The sequence below is a fragment of the Lagenorhynchus albirostris genome, chromosome X, assembly GCF_949774975.1.
Source record: "Lagenorhynchus albirostris chromosome X, mLagAlb1.1, whole genome shotgun sequence".
Classification (NCBI taxonomy): domain Eukaryota; kingdom Metazoa; phylum Chordata; class Mammalia; order Artiodactyla; family Delphinidae; genus Lagenorhynchus; species Lagenorhynchus albirostris.
This window is the reverse complement of record NC_083116.1, coordinates 44,178,857-44,196,867: the sequence shown is the minus strand read 5'-3', so window position 1 is coordinate 44,196,867 and position 18,011 is coordinate 44,178,857. Positions and strand designations below refer to the sequence as shown.

Here is an 18,011-nt window from a genome sequence, read left to right as displayed (position 1 = left end):
GGAGAAGAGTGGCCACCTCCAGAAGGGGCCCTGCCCCTCAGGCCAGGGACCAATGACAGCACAGGCAGGGCACAGGAGCCTCTCTGGCGCTGGATCCCTGCATGGAGTTTCTGGGTTCCCTCTTGCCCTCTCCCCACCCTGCAAAAGTCCAGGGGGGATTGCCCATTGACCATCCATCTCCCCCTGGCCTTAGAGTGCAGGCGGAGGTCTGTGGGGACAAGGCTCTCCCTCTTCTCTCATTTTCACTGTGGGCTTGGGTCAGTCTTCTGCTGCCCACCTTCCCAACCACAGCTCTGTCCCCAGGTGTGCCACACACATCTCTCACTGCCTCTGAGGACTCTTACTTGGTCAAGGACAAGGCTTATCACCAAGCTCATTGTCCTTCCAGACCTTGGGGAAATTGCTTACCAGAGGTTTGTCACCAAAGCAGTCTGATCCTTTCCTTCACCTCAGGGGGTGGGGGTGGAGGCAGAGTGAGTCCTTTGTGTCTTCCAGGGAAAGGGAACATAAATCAACAGAAGCTCCCCTCTTCGTGCCCCTCCTCAGCACCATGGAATGCTCAGTCCCACTCTCACCATCCTTGCCAGTCTGGGAGGGCCCTCCTGGCCCCGGTGTGGCGGGCCCAGTTGGGAGTGAGCCGGAATTCCCCAGGGACAAAGCCCTGATTCACCGTCTGGAGTCCTGACATAGCCGCCCCCTCTGGATTCCTGGGGGGTCAGTAAACAAACAGGGTGACAGATCCCGCCTCCTGGCCTGGCTCAGCTTTGCCCACCCTCCCTGAGGGAGCCTGCTCAGAGCCTGTCAGGACTCTGCCTTTAGCTCACCAGGCACTGGGTCCAGATTTGTGTGGAGGGATCATCATGGAGCTGTCCAGTCCTGCAACTGGGTCCCCAGGCGGCACAGGTAGGGTCCGCTCCCAGGGACGCAAGGCAACTGCACTCAGAGCTTTGCCCCAGAGCCTGGCTGCTCTCCCGCTTCTCCTTCCGTGTGTGGCTGCGAGCTGTGGGTTCTTTTTTAAATCTTGAATATTTTTTATTCTATAGATTGGGCATCATTAATTTTATCAACAGATATTTATTAAGCACCTACTGTGTGTTAAGCACTTCGAGCCGTGGTCTGAATGGGATGATTGGTTTCCCAACTTCCTGAGAGTCTTGTGTGGGGAGGAGGTATGGTTTGGGGGCAAGGGGAGACAAGAGGAGGTTCAGCCACCAGGACCGTGTGCTTTCCACAGGAGGTGAGGAGGTAGACAGGCAGGCAGGCAGGTGGGTTTCCCGAGGCTGAGATTTCCTCTCCACACTCCCCTGCTCTCCACCCCCTTCTGCCCCTGGCTGCGCAGGTTTGGCACTGCATTGAAGGTAGCTAACTCCTGAAGGGCTACTTGGCACAACCTACACTCCCCCAAACCCCACAATACCCTACAGGGTGAGCAAGTGACGGGCTCTGAACTTGACGGCCCAAGGCGAGACTTTGGCAGGCTCCACGGCTGGTCCTCTTAGCTGTCGACTCTGGTCAGAGTCCTTTGGAGATCAGGACCCAAAATGCTGCTTTAGCCCTTTCTCAACCCGTGGAAGATGAACAGTGCTCTTTAGGACTCTTTCCAGCCTTCCTGACTGTGGCGGAAAATGTGAGCGGGGAAGAGGAAGAGGGAGCACCAAGGCCTAGATTCACTTGGAAGTAGGACATCATCTACTACTGATGGCTCTCTCTGGCTGCTCTCTCTCTCTCTCTTTCTCTCTCTCTGGAACTTTGTGGGACAGCCCTTCAGCTTTCTTTTCTAGAAGGTTGGCTAAACTGTGGGACACTGAAGTAAGAGTTGCAGCTCACCTTGAATGTCATGGTTGCCTATGTTTGGGCAATTCTGAGCAGCTCTTATCTAACACAAATACGTCTAGGGTCCCATCTGGGCAGTAATCCTGGCACAATTTGCAATAATAAGAGTGATAATGATAGGAGTCAGCAGTTAAAAGTGACCGACCTGTACCAAGAGAGGACCTTGCCATGAACAGAGCCATGGAGTCATCCTTCTTCTCAACCCCCACCCCTGAACACACCCCAAAACCAGCCCTTCTCTCCCTCTGTTCACACTTGTCCCATGCTTGACTTGGTGCAGACCAGGGTGTGGCACACTCCAGGGCTCACAGAGGTGCCTGTGTTTCTGTCCAGGTTAGAGCTGCTGCCAGCACCCCTGCGCCTCCTCATGATGGTACTGGGGTGCCCTACCTAAGCCCAAAGCTATTCAACGGGTCTGTTGGTGCCGCTGGACCCCTGGAACCACCAGCCATGAATCTGTGTTGGAATGAAATCAAAAAGAAGTCGCACAGCCTCCGGTAAGGCCTGGCCCCTCGAAACAGGGGCTTTAGGGAGTTGTCTGGGAAGGTGTTGGGCTCCTCTTGCTGCTGTAGCTCATCATCCTCTTCTCAGCCTTCTTGTCAGCCTCACCCTCTGTTTCTCCTCCTTTTCCTTCTCTGGAACTGGGGGAAGAACACTGGGTCAGAAGTCAGGGGACTTGGATTTGAACCTCAGTCTTGAATAGCTGTGTCACCTTGCATAATTGGTTTGAGTAACCTCTGAATTTTAGCTTCCACTTGTTTGTATTTTTTAAGGAAAAAAAATGAGTAGAAGAATAATAGATGTCCTAACTATCTCCCAGTGTTGTTGTGAGGACTCAAATAAGATATGAAAATGCTTTCTGAACTTAAATGTATAAGTTCAGATGTATAAATGGAGGATATGATTACTGCCTCCCCCTCTTCCTCTCATAACTGTCCTCCATCTTGGTAGATCTCATCTACTCTCTTTCCCATCTTTTTATCCCTCTATTCCTGTCTATTGCTTATCACCCACCCATGCCTCCCCAAAGTAAGGGCAAATCAGTAAGAGCCTGCAGGCAATTTCTGTATCAGTTGTTCCTCTTTCCTGTACCCTTCTCTATAACCCCTGCCGCCCCCACCCCCCACCCACACTTTTCCTTTCTACTTCCTATCATCAAAGACCAAGCTCCTGGCTTCTGGTGGGTTCTGGCGGGGATGAAGAGTGTGGAGAAGTTGAAAGAATGCAGGCTCTGGAATCAGACAAACCTGAGTTCAAATCATCACTGTACCAGTGACTTAACTGTGTGACCTTGGACAAATTACTTAACCTCTCTGGGTAATAGCAGTGCCTACCTCACGAGGTTGCTCTGAGAATTAGTGGAAGCAAAAATGTAGTAAAAGGCTTGGCCCATGTGGTAGGGACGCAATGACTAGTTAGCACTGTTGGCTGAGGGGAATGGGCTCGATGGATGCACACAGCCTGGGCTGGCCTCTGGCTTCCTACCACTTGGACCTCAGCTCATGGCTCATTTGCGGGGGAAGGCAAGCAGAGGTGATTATGCGGTACCCATTTTCCTCCTTCCATATGTCAAACTTCTAGCCTATGTTGTCCTCATCCTTTGGGACCCCTGGGCTGCTTGTATTTGTATGCAGCCTCACACATGTGCGTGCCCAAACTCAGCCACCTGACGCGCCCTTTCCACCTACTGCATCCGCTTCTGCTCAGAAGGCAGCCTCCAAGAAGCCTCTGAGGATGAGCAGTTTGGCATGACTTGAGGTCCTCTAGGACAAGAGGGCAACCAGACAGCTGTCACCTCTAATGGCCTTGCTCAGTTCGCTACCCTTCCCAGCGTGATGCTGGACACTCAACTGAATTAGCTGACGTCTGCCAAGTGTTTTGGTACCGTACTCCCTCTGGAGGTGCCTTGGGAGCCTTTGTGGGTGGGTCAGAGGGAGGGCTCTGGGCCTCCTCCCACTTCGACCAGAGCAGCACCTCTTTCATCTGTTTATATATTAAGGTTCCACATATATATTTGTTGGGGAAAAATGTTTTGCAACTTAACAAGAGGATTGAAAATCACTGGTCTTACCATTGTGTGCAGCGCCCGCCTAGAGGCCTTCTCAGATCACAGTGGAAAGCTTCAGCTCCCTCTCCAAGAGATTATTGACTGGCTCAGCCAAAAGGATGAGGAATTGTCAGCTCAGCTGCCCCTACAAGGGGATGTGGCCCTGGTGCAACAGGAGAAGGAGACGCACGCGGTAGGTTAGAGTTACAGAGGCCGTGGTGTGTAGCCTCTCCATCGGGAAGGGATCTCTTCTGCAACACCCTGACTGATGGATGCCCAGTCTCTGCTTAGATGCTTAAAGTCACAGGAAGCTGTGTACAGTCCTACTGGTCTGTGGATAGTACTCCAGAGAATAAGTCAAATCTTTCCCCTCTCTTCTTCCCATCAAATATTGACCTCCCTTAAAATTCTGCACTGATTTGTAATGGGGACATGGGAAAATGAACATAATATAATATTAAGTGAAAAAACACAGGATACAAAACTATATACAGGTGGATCTCAACTGTATAAAAATCGATATAGATATGTATGTATGTATACACATGTATACAAACAGAAGAAGAAACTGTATCAAAATCTTCACAATGGTTAAATCCAAGTGATGAAATCAGAGTTCTTTTTAACTTTCTTCTTCATACTTTTCTGAGATTTCTAAGATTTCTGTGACATATATTACCTCTATAATCAGAAAATAACAACATGCTTCTTGAAATGAATCCAGAATGCACCGGAAGGAATGATAATTATGTGATGTGACAGAGATGTTAGCTAATGGCAATCATATTACATAAATGTTTGAAATCAGTATATTGTGCACCTTAAACTTATGCAATGTTATATATCATTTATATCTCAATTTAAAAGATGAATGCAGAACGGAATACCATACAACAAGAAAATAAACTATAAATGTGTGCCACAGCATGGATACATCTTAAAGACAATATGCTGAGTGAAAAAAGAGCCAAATACAAACAAGAGCACACATTGTATGATTCCATTTATATAAAGTTAAAAAATGGGCAAAATTAATCGGTGGTGTTACAAGTCAGGATAGTGGTTACCTTGGGGGAGGGGTGAATGAGAGAGTGACCAGAAGGGGTCATGAGGGAGCCTTCCAGGATGCTGGTAGAGTTCTGTTTCTTTATCTCAGTACTGGTTACAGAGATTGAATCACTTTATGGAAAGTCATTGAGCTGTACACTTTTGATTTGTATACTCTTATTAGTGTATATTTCAACAAAAAAACTAATTAAAATTTTAATATAAATCTTGCCCATCCTGGCTTTGATTTCTCTAAGCCCCTCACAGAGGACTTTCTGAGTCTTCCAGAAAACCAAGATTCCCAGAACCAAATCCCCACATTTCACTCTACCCTGTGGCATAGACAGACCCATTTCAGAGTAAATAGACCTTCCAGTGTCAGAGTTATTCTTCTGCCTAAGGAGAAGACTGCTCTTCTTTAGTCTGAGTAGCCCAAAGATACAGGATAACGCCAAAGGATCAAGCTGCACTGAGGAGAAGAAAGATTGTCAATTGCAGGATGGATTTCAAAGCAATTGAAAGACTTTCCTTCCCCATTGACCACGTTGCTAACTTCACAGGCCTTTATGGAAGATGTCAAGTCTCGGGGCCCCTATATCTACTCTGTGTTGGAGTCAGCTCAGGCCTTCCTGTCCCAGCACCCATTTGATGAATTAGAGGAGCCTCGCTCTGAGAGCAAAGGTGGGTGATCTTCCCCTCTTTCATCTTCTTCTTGAGCTGTGAACCATTAAACACCTTCCTGCCCTCCCCAAACTCATTTTCTCAACTGTTACCTAGGAGGATAATTTTCTCCTGGGAGTCCAAAGTTGGGAAGAAGCCAGATTCACACTATAAGATAAAGCAAAGAGAACAGAGCCCGGAGCAGGGGAGATGACCATGTGGCCTAAAGCTGTATGTAGCTCTCTGGAGCATCATGTGTGGCCATTTAATAAGGCATGAAAAAGAAAAAAAAAGACTCAAATGCATTAAACTAACTCAGTAAGTAAAAGTAGTAGTATGTCCTTTAAAAGCATACTGCTTTATTACAACATAGAGAGGCATGTGGCACTGCTATAATCAACCAGAAAATAAAAAAAGCCTTTCAAAAAATTCTAAAAGGTTTGGTGATTGCATTTGAAAAGAAAAATGATTGTGGCTCTTTAATTCTGACCCTGGTGAGTTCTGGCCCTCTTTCATCAATAGAGCCGGTCACTGTAGGTCTAGGTTTAAATAAGGCAGCAGGGTGGGATCCGTGGTGCTCAGGTCTGAGTGGTGGCCCAGCATGCCCTCTTCTCCAGAAAGAGGCTTCAACCCTCTGAGATTGGTTATGTATAGCCTGAAAGGACCCTTTGTTAATGCAGCCCTTTGTCAATGCTGTTGACCCTCTCAGTTTACCTCGAGCCCCTCCTACTGAGTACTAACTAGTACTCAATTTACTGTCCAATGGGCCTCAGATAGAATGAGCTCAAGAGAGCAGGACAATTCCAATTAGTCTGGGTTTGGGGGCTCTGAATATACTTCTGAGGGGAGATCTGAGGGAGGAAGAGGAAACTTACAATTTAGGAGCCTAGGTGGAAAGGCTGGGCAAATTATACTAACCTCTCCTTTGTTGGGTCTTCATAAAATACCTCCCTTTTTCGGAAGGAAGTGGGCAGCAGACACTAATGCAAAATCGCATTCCAAGGTCATGTGAATAGGACTCAATGATTTGTCTCACTACACATCTTAAATATTTTACTCACTCTTTACCTTGCCCATTTTTTAAGAATATGAGGAAATCCTCATGATATAATAAGTGGAAAACACTAGTATGGTCTCCTGACTGTGGTGGTGGGTCCATGAACCTACACATGTGATAAAATCGCATAGAGCAAAACACACACACACACACACACACACACACACACACACACACACACACACACAGAGAGAGAGAGAGAGAGAGAGAGAGAGAGAGAGAGAGAGATGAGTACAAGTAAAATTGGGGAGGTCTGAACAAAATTGGTGAATTATGTCAATGTCAATATCCTGGTTGTGATATTATACTATAGTTTTGCAAGATGTTACTATTTGGGGAAACTTGCTAAAGGGTACATGAGATCTCTGTATTCTTTCTTTCTTTCTTTCTTTTTTAAAGAATTTAGGCAGGAGCTGGAAGTGATGTGAGACCACAGGAAAGCTTTATTTATTTATTTAAATTTATTTTTGGCTGCGTTGGGTCTTTGTTGCTGCGTGCAGGCTTTCTCTAGCTGCGGCAAGCGGGGGCTACTCTTCGTTGCGGTGTGCAGGCTCTAGGCACGTGGGCTTCAGTAGTTGTGTCCCGTGGGCTCTAGAGTGCAGGCTCAGTAGTTGTGGTGCACAGGCTTAGTTGCTCCGCGGCATGTGGGATCTTCCTGCACCAGGGATCAAACCCATGTCCCCTGCATTGGCAGGCAGATTCTTAACCACTGTGCCACCAAGGAAGTCCCTCTGTATTATTTCTTATAATTGCATGTGAATCTACAATGAACTCAAAATAAAAATTTTAATTTTTTAAAAAGCTGAATCTTCAAAAGGAGCTCAACTATGAAAAAATGCATTTTTGTGTGTGTGAATATATATACACACGTACATGCACACACACACACATTTTACAAAGGGCTATCTGTCTCTGTCTTTCCATGGCTATCCTTGCCTGGCTGGCCTGACTTGACTTCGTGCCTGCCCTTGCAGATACCTCTCCCAGACAGCGGATCCAGAATCTTAGCCGCTTTGTGTGGAAGCAGGCAACGGTGGCCAGTGAACTATGGGAGAAGCTGACAGCCCGCTGTGTGGACCAGCACCGCCACATTGAGCGCACTCTGGAGCAGCTGTTGGAGATCCAAGGGGCAATGGAGGAATTAAGCGCGACTCTGACTCAGGCCGAGGGAGTCCGAGCCACTTGGGAGCCCATTGGGGATCTCTTCATTGATTCACTTCCTGAGCACATCCAGGCTCTTAAGGTATGCAGGCCCCCTCCTGTGGCTACAGTCCACCCCGGGACCAGATGTTCCTCCCAGACCCTGACAGTGTTCCTGCTGCTGAGGCTCCATTGTTGCCCTGATCTTCAATAGAGTCTGTCCCAGTTTCTGTGCTAGATTTGGGGGCTGGTTTAGCTGAAGTCTCCTCTGTCCTTCTACTGGCTTCTCTTTCCCTGGTGTCTTCTGAGAGTAGAAAAGGAAGAGGATAAGGACAATGCCCCCCCACACACACACCTTAGTCTGGTTGCCCTAATAGGCAAGCACTGAGGTTGCGCTATTAAAACAAAATGACTAATGGTTCCTCTTTCCTATTTTCTACCTACTGTGGCACTTGGGTTTTGGTTCTATAGCTATTCAAAGAAGAATTCTTCCCCATGAAAGATGGAGTGAAGTTGGTGAATGATCTGGCCCATCAACTTGCCATTTCTGATGTGCACTTGTCAATGGAGAACTCCCGGGCCCTGGAGCAGATCAACATCCGGTGGAAACAGCTACAGGTAAAAGAGAAGCCTGGAGTGAGGCATGAGGAAAAGGCTTGGTATAACTAGGCTTGGAGGGCAACTTACCCAGGCCCAAAGGAAGTGAAGGGGCATTGAAATGGAATCTATGTGGGAAAAGAGTTGTAGAGAATTTGGGGCTAGGAAACAGGCTTCTCAACCTCTAAACTGCAGGAAGTGATTAAAATGGTCTGAGAGGGGCCTGTCTGCCCCTCAGGGTAGACAGGGGCAGATGAAGGGTGTCTGTGACCTGGAATTAGGGATGCTCTTCTCTGACCCCTGGGAGTGCCATGGGAAGGCTAGGATTTGGGTGAATGTTAGGAGGATCTGGAACTGAAGAGGCAGCCTCTGAGGGAATTCACAGAGATTGCCAGAGGCACGTGGAAATCCTACCCTGGATATCTGAAATGAGTCCACTGACTTCTTGCATCTTCTTTCCATAGGTGTCAGTTGGTGAGAGACTTAAGCAGCTCCAGGATGCCCACCGGGACTTTGGGCCTGGGTCACAGCACTTCCTCTCCTGTATGTGAGACAAACTGGGCTTCACTTGGTAGAAACTCAGCCACCTTCCAAGAGGGTCTACTCTTGTCCCTTGGGGGCCTAGTGGGAGCGGAGTGTACCTTGGCATCTAAGAAGCAGTAGGATAAAACAGTGTAGTGTAGTGGTTAAAAGGACAGGCTCTTGAGTCAGAGAGACCTGGATCTGAGTCACAGCTGCTCGACTTTATATCTTTGCAAGCTTGAAAAAAATAGCTTAACCTTTTTGAACCTCAATTTTCCCATATGTAAAAAGAGGGAAAATATTACATAGCTGGTAGAATTATGGGAATTAAATGACTTTATTGTTCCAACAATATTTCTTGATGGCCTACTGTGGGCCAGGTACTGTTCTAGGTACTGGGGCTACATCAGTGAACAAAATAGACAAAAATCCTTGGACGTGGAGAGCTTACATTCTACAGGAGGAAGCCAGACCATAAACAAATAAGTAAAATATATATAAAGTCAATCGGTGACAAGTGCTATGGAAAAAAAGTAAAGCAGGGAAGACGTGAATTAGGGAGTGCTGGACTTAATGAGGGAGGCAACTGAGTGGAAACCTCAAGGAGGTGAAGGAATGAGCCATGTGGATATCTTAGGGAAGAGCAGAGGGAACAACAACTTCCAGGACCTTAAGGCAGGGGCATACCTGAGGAACAGCAAGGAGGCCAGTGTAGAAGTGAGTGATGAGGGGAGAGAGCAAGAGGTCAGAATGGGAGCAGGAGGCCAGAGCATGGAGGGCCTGGAGGGCTATGGTAAGAACTTGGGATTTTATTCTGAATGGAATGGAGAACGATTGCAGGGATTTGAGCAGAGGGATGACATGATCCGACTTATGTTTTAACAGAGTGTTGGGGGGCAAGAGTGGGAGGAAGGAGACCTATTAGGATGCATATTGCAACAATCTAGATGAGGGATGATGGTGACCCAGATCTGGGTGGCAGCAGTGGAGATAGTGGAAATGTACAGATATGAAAATTAGATATGCACACAGAGCATTCAGCAGAGTATCTGTCACATAGTAGGAACTTAATCAATGTTAATGGTGATTAGAACTATTGAATTATAATCACTGGCATGCAGATATACCTGCAGAGGGCTCTTGTACCCAGGGAAACTGCAATGAGGAGGTTCGCCAGGTGACTGAGCCTCTCCTGGAGCATCCGGATGTTAAAGACACAGAGCAGAGAGAGACATCCTTTCCCAGAGTTCCTCACCAGAGAGGAGTGAGCAGTCCCATTCCCCATTGTCCCACAGGACTGAGAAGCTTGACCTTCTGGGGGAAGGGCTTTGAGCCCCATGAGGAAAGTAGAGTCCACTTCATATCCACAGCAGCACACCAGCTGCCTTCTGCTGAATGGATAAAATGGCAGACAGCTCAAGGAGAAGATAGGGTGGCCAAGGCCACCTGTTCATGCCCTTGTCATGTCTCTGGCACATGAGGGTATCAGTGACAACCTCTTCTCCTTCCCTCACCCAAATGACAGGGAGAGAAGTGTGTTCCTTAAAAGTGTTTACCTCATGCGCAGGGGCTGTTAAGAGCTGGCAATGAGAGTCAGGCATCCCCTTTTGGGCTTAACTACTTCTTTGAGAGGATAGAGCAGGGGAGTAACCAGGGGCTTGAAGAGCATTAGTGGTCAGCTTCTTTCTCTTTCTCTTCTCCCTCACCAGCCTCTGTTCAGGTTCCTTGGGAAAGAGCAATTTCACCCAATAAAGTTCCCTACTATATCAAGTGAGTGACCATCTGAATCGGAAATGGGTCAGTCACCTGCCCACCCCCTCCTTTTCCTGTCTTTTTTTCTATCTATCCCTCTCACCCCTTACCTGTTGGGATTCCTCCATCCACTCCAGTTTTTCCTCCTACTCATCTCAAGAGCTCAAGATTCTACCTGGTAAAGGTGAACCCTTGTGCTTTGGGATCCTCAGGGTTCACCCTCAGATCCTGTTGCTCCTTGCATCCAACCTATTGCTGAGGGGTGTGTGCATGTGTGTTTGAGGGGTTGGGGGGTGGTATAGACCCTGGCACTATTGATGCTTTTATTTGTAGCCACCAGGCTCAGACCACATGCTGGGATCATCCCAAGATGACTGAGTTATACCAAACCCTAGGTAAGAATTCAAGTTTCCTGTATAGTGTGGAGATCTATACAGTTGCCTTTGTCCTATAAGAATATAAGGGAGTAGTATTCCATTGTGTGTGTGTGTGTGTGTGTGTGTATATATATATATATATATATACCATATCCTATTTATTCATTCATCTGTCTACAGGCACTTAGGTTTTTTTCATGTCTTGGCTATTGTAAATAGTGCTGTGATGAACATAGGAGTGCATATATCCTTTTGAATTAGTGTTTTTATATTCTTTGAATAAATACCCAGAAGCGGGATAGCTGGATCACACACACACACACACACACACACACACACACACACACACTCAGCCATAAGAAAGATGAAATCTTGCCACATGTGACAATACGGATGGACCTTGAGGATATTATGCTGAGTGACATGAGTAGAAAGACAAATACCATATGATTCCATTTATATGTGGAATATAAAAAGAGACAATCAAAATAAATGAACAAAACAAAAACAAACACATAAATACCGAGAACAGAGTAGTGGTTACCAGAGAGGAAAGGGTAGGGGGAAGTTGAAATGGGTAAAGGGGTTCAACTGTATGGTGACAGATGGAAATTAAATCTTGGTGGTGAGCACTTTGTAGGGTATACAGCAGTAGAAATAAAATTTTGTTCACATGAAAGTTACAAAATGTTATAAACCAATGTTATCTCAATAAAAAATAAATTAAAAAAAATAGAAGGGAATCCTATTCAACAAGCAGGTGAGGGTGGAAGTAAGTGCTTGTGCTTTTTCCAGTAGCCTTCTTTCCTTTCCCCTCTGCACCTCCCTCAACTGGAAGCTCTATACTCTTCCTGAACGATTTTATCATCACATTAGGTAATTATGCTTATAGATGTGTACTAGAGCTTCTTTGAAAGATACTATCCAGGCTACGAATATGACGCTCATGTGCCTTATCTTTGACTGCCAAGAGAGACTCACTATTATGTTGTAAATTTTACCCATGTTGATGCATGTGACTATAGTTCATTCATTTTCACTGCCATGGAGTGTTCCATTGTATATACCACAGGTTCCTCAACCATTCTACTGTTAATGGACATTTCGGTCATTTCTAGTTTGGAGCTAACAAGAACTATGCTGCTTGGTCAAACAAACAAACAAAACATGTGAAAATCACTGCTCTAGGATATATAGCTGGCTGGGTCATAGAATATATGAATGTTCAATTTTACTAGGTAATACCAAGTTGTTTTCCAGTGTGATTGTATCAGTTTACACTTCCACCAGCAATTCTCATTCATCCATATCTTTGCTGACACTTGCTATTGTTAGACTTCTATTTTTTGCCAATCTGGCAGGTGTAACATGGTATCTTGTTGTGGTTTTAATTTGCATTTCCGTGATCTGAGTGGGTCTCTTTCCATTCTCTGCAGCTGATCTGAACAACATTAAGTTCTCAGCTTACCGCACTGCCATGAAGCTACGCAGAGTCCAGAAGGCACTGCGTCGTAAGTCTCCTATTACACTTCCCTTATAGCCTTCATCCCACTCCTACCCTTCCTCATCTGTTGACTGTTTCCCACTTTCATCCCACCTGTCCAGTGTTGTAGATTGGCTTTGTGGGGACTCTCCAAAGGCTGGGATATGCTGGCTGTGGACACCTGATTTTTCCAGGGCCCTTCTATTTTCCCCAACCCCCAGACTTATTTCCAAATTAACGCACAGCTATCCTCTTCCTTTTACCTTCTTCCCTGCCCAAAACGGATAATCAAGCAAGTGTTTTATGGCAAGAGTATCCCAGCAAATGGTTTGGAGCCACTGGAGGCTTGTTCTTTCACCATCTTGGGGTTATTGGATGTAGCAGCAGAACTGTTGAAGCAAATGCCAGTGGTTAGGGGACAACATGGCTGCAGATATAATGTGCCTTCTGTCTTTCCTCTGAGACACTGTCCATTCAGTCTTCCTGGACCAGGTTATCTGGCTAGGCTGATTCCAGCATTGGAGGTAGTTAAAAAATCCTCCTGAGTTATGTCACATTTACCCAGGCATACCTGAGCCTTCATAACCAGTGTCTAGGTTTTCAGAATGAGGTTCACAGACCAACTTATTTGCAGTTGAAATGCATGTAAAGACAAAGAAAGTTTAAAATAATGGTATTCAACCCCTGGGAGTTTACCCAAATCCCACCATCTTCTTGAAACTGATGTCAAGAAACATTTGGGTATAGAAACATTTGGGGTTAATTTAGGGGGCCTTCTGCTGCCTTCTCCTTACTTGGGTTGAGGGTCTTGGTAAACGGCAAGCTTGTTTCATACTTACAAATGGTTAGTCTGGAGATTGAGTCAGATTTGGTGATGCTGGTGGCCATATCTTCCTGTCTAGTCCCTGGGGTTCTACTTTTGGCTATACTTTCTCCTTCTCTCCTTTCCTTCCCAGTGGACCTGGTAACTTTAACCACAGCCCTGGAGATCTTCAATGAGCATGATCTGCAGGCCAGTGAGCATGTAATGGATGTGGTGGAGGTCATTCACTGCCTGACTGCCTTATATGAACGACTGGAGGAGGAAAGAGGCATCCTTGTCAACGTGCCACTCTGTGTGGACATGAGCCTCAACTGGCTCCTCAATGTTTTTGATAGGTAAGGGCTTGCAGTCCTGACAGCCTCCATGGTGAAATTCAGTGGGACATCTGGAGTGGGCATGGTGGGAAGGAATTGCTCCCCTGGTGCACTTGGACTCAGCTCAGCTTGGGGCATGTCTGGCACAGAGCCCTGCTGGGATCAACCCTGTGAGGGACATGACTGCCAAGATGTTAACCCTTTATAGATATTCATATTCTCAGTCTCTTCTTTTAAACCTAGTGGTCGCAGTGGAAAGATGCGGGCATTGTCCTTTAAGACTGGCATTGCATGCCTGTGTGGCACAGAAGTGAAGGAAAAACTGCAGTGTGAGTACAACTCCAAAGTTTGGAGTAGAGTTGTGTGGAGGGAGAGGTGTGGTGGGAGGAAGAAAAGTCTAAGATAAGCAGAAGATGAGTCTTATGACTCAGCAAAGGGCTACTCAGGCTACCTTGTAATGCTTCCTGGTCCAAACTATTGCAAAGAATCCACAACAGCCAAAGGCCAAGATGGGTCTAAGGCCTGTTATTATTCCCACTGTTACTCCAAGGGCATTGGTTTCTTCTGATCTGGTGTAATTACTTGATGGGGATCTGAGTTGGGATCCTGGGATACCCAGGACCTGGACTTTCTAGTTCCATTTCCCTTTGGCCTATCAGGCTTAGCCCTCTCCCAATCTGAAGCTCAAACCACATCACGCAAATGTGGAAGAGGACAGTTTTATTGTTTACGAGGCAGGTGTGTGCTGGTTTTTATAAATGGAATGGTTTTTACTATATAATACATCACTGAGAATTGTTCAATTTACCCTGACTGTCAAAAGCTTTGAAAGGCATTTATAGTTTTGGGGGTTTCCTGAGAACCTGCATCATCAACACAGGCATCTGAAATAGAATAAAAAACTATACATTAATTAAAAAAAAACTACATCACACATTCTGTTGGAGACTTCCCATGTGATAAAGTGGGTGGTGTGCAATAATCCCCATTATCTGGGAAGTGGACAACATGTAATTCTGTAGGTTTGAACCTCTCTGGTGTACAGTACCTTTGCTTTCCCCTCCATCCTCCATCATTTGTACAGCATTTTGCATTTTTCTGCAACAGCATCATTAGTGTCAAGTGTTTAATGTGCGTTGACCACTGTGCTACATGTGGTGAGTACAAGGTCCAGTTAGACATGGTCCCTGCCTCAAGTGGTTTATAGTCCAGAAGAGGATACAGAAGTACACAGAAAGCGTTTTTTAGAGTGCTAATTAGAATAATCTGAATGGCAAAGGATATGTGCTATATCAGATCACAGAAGAGTGAGGACAGCCGTCTAGGAAAGATTTACAGGGAAGAAGACTTTTCAAAGTATGTTCATATCTATGATATAATTTATTTCTCCCAATGTTCCTTTGAGACGGGATGGACAGTGATGATTTAGTCTCCATTTATAAGTAAGGAAACTGCAGCATAGAGTGGTTCATGACTTACCCAAGGTTTCACAAGCTAGTCAGTAATGGATCCAGAAATAAACCCCAGGCCCTCTGCCTTTTGGTTTTGTTCCATTTCTGGGCCTTAGGTGAGGTATGAAACGGACAGACAAGAACCTCTGGAGGAGGTTTTCTAAAGTTGGGGTGGGACGGGGGAGTTCCCACAAGGGCAGATATAGACCATGCTCAAATATATAAGTACCATAGTCTGTTCCACAATGATTTAGAGTGAATTCTTAGATGATCAAATGTTTTGAATTATCCCCTTTTTTTGGATTATCCATGCCAGTGTTTCTTTTCATTTGTGTGGATAACTGAGAGATTACTGCAGTATCAGACTACATGGGCTACATGAACAAGAGGGGATAGGGCAGACTGACTGCAACTCATATTCAGGCACCCTTGAATCCCACACCCCTTCATCTTTCCTCTTGAGACTTTGTTTTCCCAGCAGTGTCATATCTGTGTCTGGCACCGCTCTCACACACAGCTTGCTCTCTGTCTTCACCCCTCTCTCCCCTTCTCTTTCTGACGCTCTCTGTCTTTGTGTCTGACTCACTTTTTTCTCTCTGAACCCAGAGGAGTGCTGCTTTTAGAACACCTGGACTTCTAGAAGGTCAGGGATGGACCTTTAGGTATTCCAATTTCAAAAGTCATTAGCTAAGTCAATGTGCTCTTTCCCTGTCTTCTTTTTCTGTTCTTTCTCCCCACACCAATTCTCTGGCCATTCCTGTATCGGGCTTGGCCATGACTTACGGTGGGGCCAGCAGACCTCTTCAGCCAAGTGGCCAACTCAGGCAGCCAGTGTGACCAACGCCACCTTGGTGTCCTGCTTCATGAAGCCATTCAGGTGCCCCGTCAGCTGGGGGAAGTGGCGGCCTTTGGGGGCAGCAACGTGGAGCCCAGCGTCCGTAGTTGCTTCCGTTTTGTGAGTATGGAACTGGGGAGGGAGGAAAGGAGGAATGGTGGGACAGATGGTGGGAAGAAGGGAGGGAGGACTGAGAGCTGGGCTTTTGATCTGAAGTACTCAGATGCAAGGGAGTTTGTTGGGCTGGAGCGACAGGGCAGAGGGTTCTCTGGGCTTTTAGGGTCAGAGTCCTGAGGGGAAGGCACCAGGTCAACTAGGACAGGGTAGAAGGTGGACACCTCTGGAGAACAGTCTAACCCAGAGTCCAACCAGGTCTTGCTGTTTCTCCTCCTCCCCTGAGGGCTGCCATTCTGGGCACAAGACACTGGGCCTCAGACATCACTACTGGGCTTCTTGTTTCTCTAGAGCACTGGGAAGCCAGTCATTGAAGTTGCACAGTTCCTGGAATGGGTCAACTTGGAGCCCCAGTCCATGGTGTGGCTGGCTGTTCTGCATCGGGTCACCATTGCTGAACAAGTGAAGCATCAGACCAAGTGCTCTATCTGTAGGCAGTGCCCCATCAAAGGTTTCAGGTAGGGAAAGCAATACCTGCTGGAGTGATACTAATAATAAATAGGCCATGTTACATATAAACCATATATTGCAAAACAGGGCATTACATAATTATATAATTACAATTAATCTATTGTATGTTGTGATATACTGTTATAATCCTTTCTACTGCAGAATGTTTAACTTTTAAAAAACTCAAAAATGATGAAATTTTTTTCTGTTAGTTGTGTTATGAAGTATTCAGACCTATAAAAATGTATAGAGAAGCAAAAGGGGGTGGGGTGGGAGAACAGCACAGAAAGGGAAGTAATTTGATCATTGTTTCTCAGGGAGCATTAAGTAGAACCCAGAAGCCCCAGCATCCTGACATATGAGAACACCTACGCACCAAAATGTGTGCTGGCAAATGTGCTACTCTCTAGAAAGCAAAAGAGAAACGTGATATAGCATTGGCTAATTTCCATGATGTAAATACTCCCACTGTGGCCAGTGTCAGGCTACCCATAGGAGGTCAGGAAGAGACACACAGTTGCACGCCATTTATAGTATTTCCACCACCAGGTATAACAGATGTAGACAACCTCGAGAGCATAGATAATAGTGAAATAAGAAGTGATGAGTTTGAGTATTTATTACCTTTGTTTTTAATACCATTTGCTTAATTGTGAGTTTATACAATTTAATTTTTAAATAATGGCTATATTTAACAACTGGCTTGGAAAATTCCTGAAATTTTAACAACCAGCTCTCGTGAGCTTGTATGAGCAGGCTCCAGCGCCCCATGGTGGGCACCCACCATCAAGCTGAAGAAACAAACAATATTTTACAATATATTTATATATATTATATAATATATTTATATATCTACGAATTTATATATTATATACATATTTTATATAATATATAAAACAATATATTTGAAGTTTCCTTGATTATATTTCCCTCCTGTCCCCACAAAGGTAGCCGCTACCCTGAATTTGGCTTTCATCATAAAATGCTTGTTTTTACCTCTTTAAAGCACTAGCACATACTCTCTTTACAACCACCCTGCTTTTTATAAGCAAATGAGGCACAGAGGTGGAGTTCACACTTCTGGCTAGTGTAGCTCCAGGATAAGATATCAGATCCTCTGACTGTTCTAAGTCTAGACATTTCACCATGCTATGCTATTAGGTCTGCGCAGTCCAATCAGGCTTTGGAATTGGATCTTAAGGGCTAGTCTATATTCAGTCATAATAGAGTTATTATTATAAATAACTTTGGGGAATAATTTTTAGCCAACTTGCCCACGGCTGATAGAATCAGTTGTTTTCATATTGAAAGTGTGCCTTCTCCAAGGAAGGTGGTCATACCTGTGAAACTGGACCCTTTCAGGCCACCTTTGTTTAGAAGGTTATTTGATATAATGAGCTCTTTACCCTGTCCCAACCTCCCTTTTATTTTTTATTTTTTTCATTAAAG

General features: G+C 45.5%; 1 protein-coding gene across 1 annotated transcript in view; it reads left to right on the top strand.

Moving 5' to 3' along the window:
• The window catches only part of DRP2 (dystrophin related protein 2), a 28,708-nt gene that overhangs the window by 2,070 nt on the left and 8,627 nt on the right, over positions 1–18,011 (top strand). Inside the window, exons 2-14 of the mRNA XM_060137233.1 lie at positions 2,167–2,330; positions 3,917–4,073; positions 5,488–5,608; positions 7,619–7,887; positions 8,256–8,402; positions 8,846–8,924; positions 10,613–10,673; positions 10,989–11,050; positions 12,469–12,543; positions 13,472–13,673; positions 13,896–13,981; positions 15,901–16,058; positions 16,404–16,570. Coding sequence (XP_059993216.1) covers positions 2,167–2,330; positions 3,917–4,073; positions 5,488–5,608; positions 7,619–7,887; positions 8,256–8,402; positions 8,846–8,924; positions 10,613–10,673; positions 10,989–11,050; positions 12,469–12,543; positions 13,472–13,673; positions 13,896–13,981; positions 15,901–16,058; positions 16,404–16,570 — 1,748 coding nt within the window. The remainder of the gene's footprint in view (positions 1–2,166; positions 2,331–3,916; positions 4,074–5,487; positions 5,609–7,618; positions 7,888–8,255; positions 8,403–8,845; positions 8,925–10,612; positions 10,674–10,988; positions 11,051–12,468; positions 12,544–13,471; positions 13,674–13,895; positions 13,982–15,900; positions 16,059–16,403; positions 16,571–18,011) is intronic.